Here is a 2,524-nt window from a genome sequence, read left to right on the forward strand (position 1 = left end):
GCCTGGACTCCTGGGTCTGAGGGAGGAGGGGCTGGGGACCTGGACTCCTGGGTCTGAGGGAAGAGGGGCTGGGCCTGGACTCCCCAGGCTGAGGGAGGAGACACTGTGGAATTAGGAGGGGCATCTGGGGCCCCGATACCCCATGCCCCCAGCTCCTCTGCTCATGTAGCCTGCCAGTGCCACCCTATCGGGGCAACAGGAGGAACCTGCAACCAGACCAGTGGGCAGTGCACCTGCAAGTTAGGGGTCACAGGCCTGACCTGCAACCGCTGTGGCCCTGGCTACCAGCAGAGCCGCTCCCCCAGGATGCCCTGCCAGCGTGAGTCTTGAGGGGCCAGGGCACAAGCCTGAGTAGAGCGGGAAGGAGACATCCCAGGTCTCCAGTGAGCAGGTGCAGTGAGGGCTGGGGCCTTGGGAATTGAGAGCCCAAGGCTGGAGGCTGGACTCTGGGCCCTCGGATAAGCAGGGACTGAAATTTTGGACTCTTGAGGAAAAGGAGGCTTGGGGCCTGGACGCCTGCGTCCCAGGAGAGGAAGGCAAGGGATGCTTGCACTCTTGAGTCCTAAAGGAATAAACACTTAAAGAGTTTGGGTGCCTGGATTCCCGGGGCAGGGGCGGGGGGATCCTGGGGGAAATTACTAAGAGGTTAATTTCTCCTTTGGTCTCACAGGAATTCCAGAAGCAACAACCACCCTTGCCACTACTCCTGGTGCTTATAGCTCTGGTAAGACAGTCTGGCATGGAGGTCCCTGAGTGGCAAGTGGGACTGGGGATGGGCTGACTGGGTCCCCAGATGGGGATACATGGGTCACCCATTGAGCCCAGTCCCAAAGGTCTGGGTGCCCCAGCTGGCCATCAAGATGGAATGGAGGGATGGGCAGGGGCAGAAGGCTGTGGTCTAAGCCCCAGGAGCCCACTGCAGACAGCCTGACCCTCCCCAGACCCTCAGTGTCAAAACTACTGCAACATGTCGGACACCAGGGTATATATGAGCCTTCGGAGGTACTGCCAGCAGGACTATGGTGAGTACTGGGGAGACAGGATAGTTGAAGGCTACACAACTGGTTCTGATGACTGCTTCTAAGCCACCCCCTTTCTGGCCTTCCACTTTCTCATTTTAAATGGCAAGGAGCGTTGGATTCCAAAGGGCCCCTTCCTGATCTAGAAATTGATGGGGCAGAAGACAAATGGGGAGGGGGAGTGGGGAGGGGGCATTCACTACCTTCCTGTGTCTCCTCTTTCACTATGTTCTTGGGCTTGCAGAGTTTCATCATCCCCTTCAGCCTGACATCTCTGAGGGATGGAAGAGATAGGGGAACTGGTTGAGTGGAATGAGCTCTTGCCCTGTCCACCCTATCTCAGAGACCCTTGCTGCTTCCCTTCATGGTCCCAGATATTTGAGCCTTAGTCCCAATCCCCATAAAGACTTATCTCACAGTTCCCTAATCCCCAGTCCACATGGGCTCCATGACCCTGGGGTCTATGACCTCAGGCTATTCAGCTCTCTTAAGACACTCAGGAGTTCAGCCCAGCCAACAAATCTAGACCAACGCCAGCTATTTCTCTCAATGTATAGGACCGCAGACTTCTTCTCCCTCAGGATCCTCATCCGGACACTAGTGTTCTAGGCCTTCAAAGGTGGAAAGCTTTTCCCCACCTTCCACAGGGATCTCCTGCCCCGCAGACCCAGCTGGCTAGTCAGAGTTCCACCCAGCCTCTCAGAAAGCACATTTCTCTGGCCGGGTATGGTGGCTCACGCCAGTAATCCCAGCACTTTATGGGGGCCGAGGTGGGCAGATCACTTGAGGTCAGAAGTTCGAGACCAGACTGGCCAACATGGTGAAACTCCGTCTTCACTAAAAATACAAAAGGGCGCGGTGCCAGGATCCTGTAAACCCAGCTACTCAGGAAGCTGAGGCACAAGAATCACTTTAACCCAGGAGGCGGAGGCTGCAGTTAGTTGAGATCACACAACTGCACTCCAGACTGGGCGATACAGTAAGATTCCGTCTCAAAAAAAAAAAAAATATATGTTTTTCTGAATCACTATCAGTATGACCTCAGCCCTCACATTCCAAGGACCAATCTCTTCCTTCTGGTCCTCCAAATGTATCCCAGAGTCCCTTCCCCAGTAACGTGACCCCTCCTTCCCAAGAATTCCACCATTGATACCTTCTGACCCCACTGTATTAGAGACCCTGGACCTGCGTCTTCTGCCCTGTCCCCAGCACCACCTACTGTAGTTTAACTCCTTGTCTCAAAGGTGTTTCCTCCAGCGGGCCCCACCCCTCACGATTTAGGGTCAAACTCTCAAAAGTTCAAGGTTTCTCTCCCCACTGCGATACCAGAAGCTCACCCACCGATCTCGGGCTTCTGCCCACTGTGACTGACCCCACGGGACCCAGAGGTACCCTGGAAGCTCCCTATGACCTGAGCTGACATCTCCCCTCCCCACAGTTCTTCGGGCGCAGGTGCTAGCGTCTGAGGCGGCAGGCCCGGCATGGCGGCGGCTGGCCGTGCGCGT

The 2,524-nt window shown here is 55.8% G+C and overlaps 2 protein-coding genes across 2 annotated transcripts in view; one reads left to right on the forward strand and one right to left on the reverse strand.

The window, feature by feature from the left end:
* Nucleotides 1-2,027, forward strand: part of NTN5 (netrin 5) — a 10,935-nt gene extending 8,908 nt beyond the window's left edge. The window contains exons 4-5 of the mRNA XM_011979366.1: nucleotides 170-319; nucleotides 671-2,027. Of these exons, the coding sequence (XP_011834756.1) occupies nucleotides 170-319; nucleotides 671-753 (233 nt within the window). The 3' untranslated portion in view covers nucleotides 754-2,027. The remainder of the gene's footprint in view (nucleotides 1-169; nucleotides 320-670) is intronic.
* Nucleotides 1-2,524, reverse strand: part of LOC105539183 (galactoside 2-alpha-L-fucosyltransferase 2-like) — a 50,143-nt gene that overhangs the window by 21,395 nt on the left and 26,224 nt on the right. Inside the window, 1 exon segment of the mRNA XM_011979367.1 lies at nucleotides 1,223-1,293. Within this exon segment, the coding sequence (XP_011834757.1) occupies nucleotides 1,223-1,274 (52 nt within the window). The 5' untranslated portion in view covers nucleotides 1,275-1,293.

Source organism: Mandrillus leucophaeus, unplaced genomic scaffold, assembly GCF_000951045.1.
Source record: "Mandrillus leucophaeus isolate KB7577 unplaced genomic scaffold, Mleu.le_1.0 Scaffold200, whole genome shotgun sequence".
Classification (NCBI taxonomy): domain Eukaryota; kingdom Metazoa; phylum Chordata; class Mammalia; order Primates; family Cercopithecidae; genus Mandrillus; species Mandrillus leucophaeus.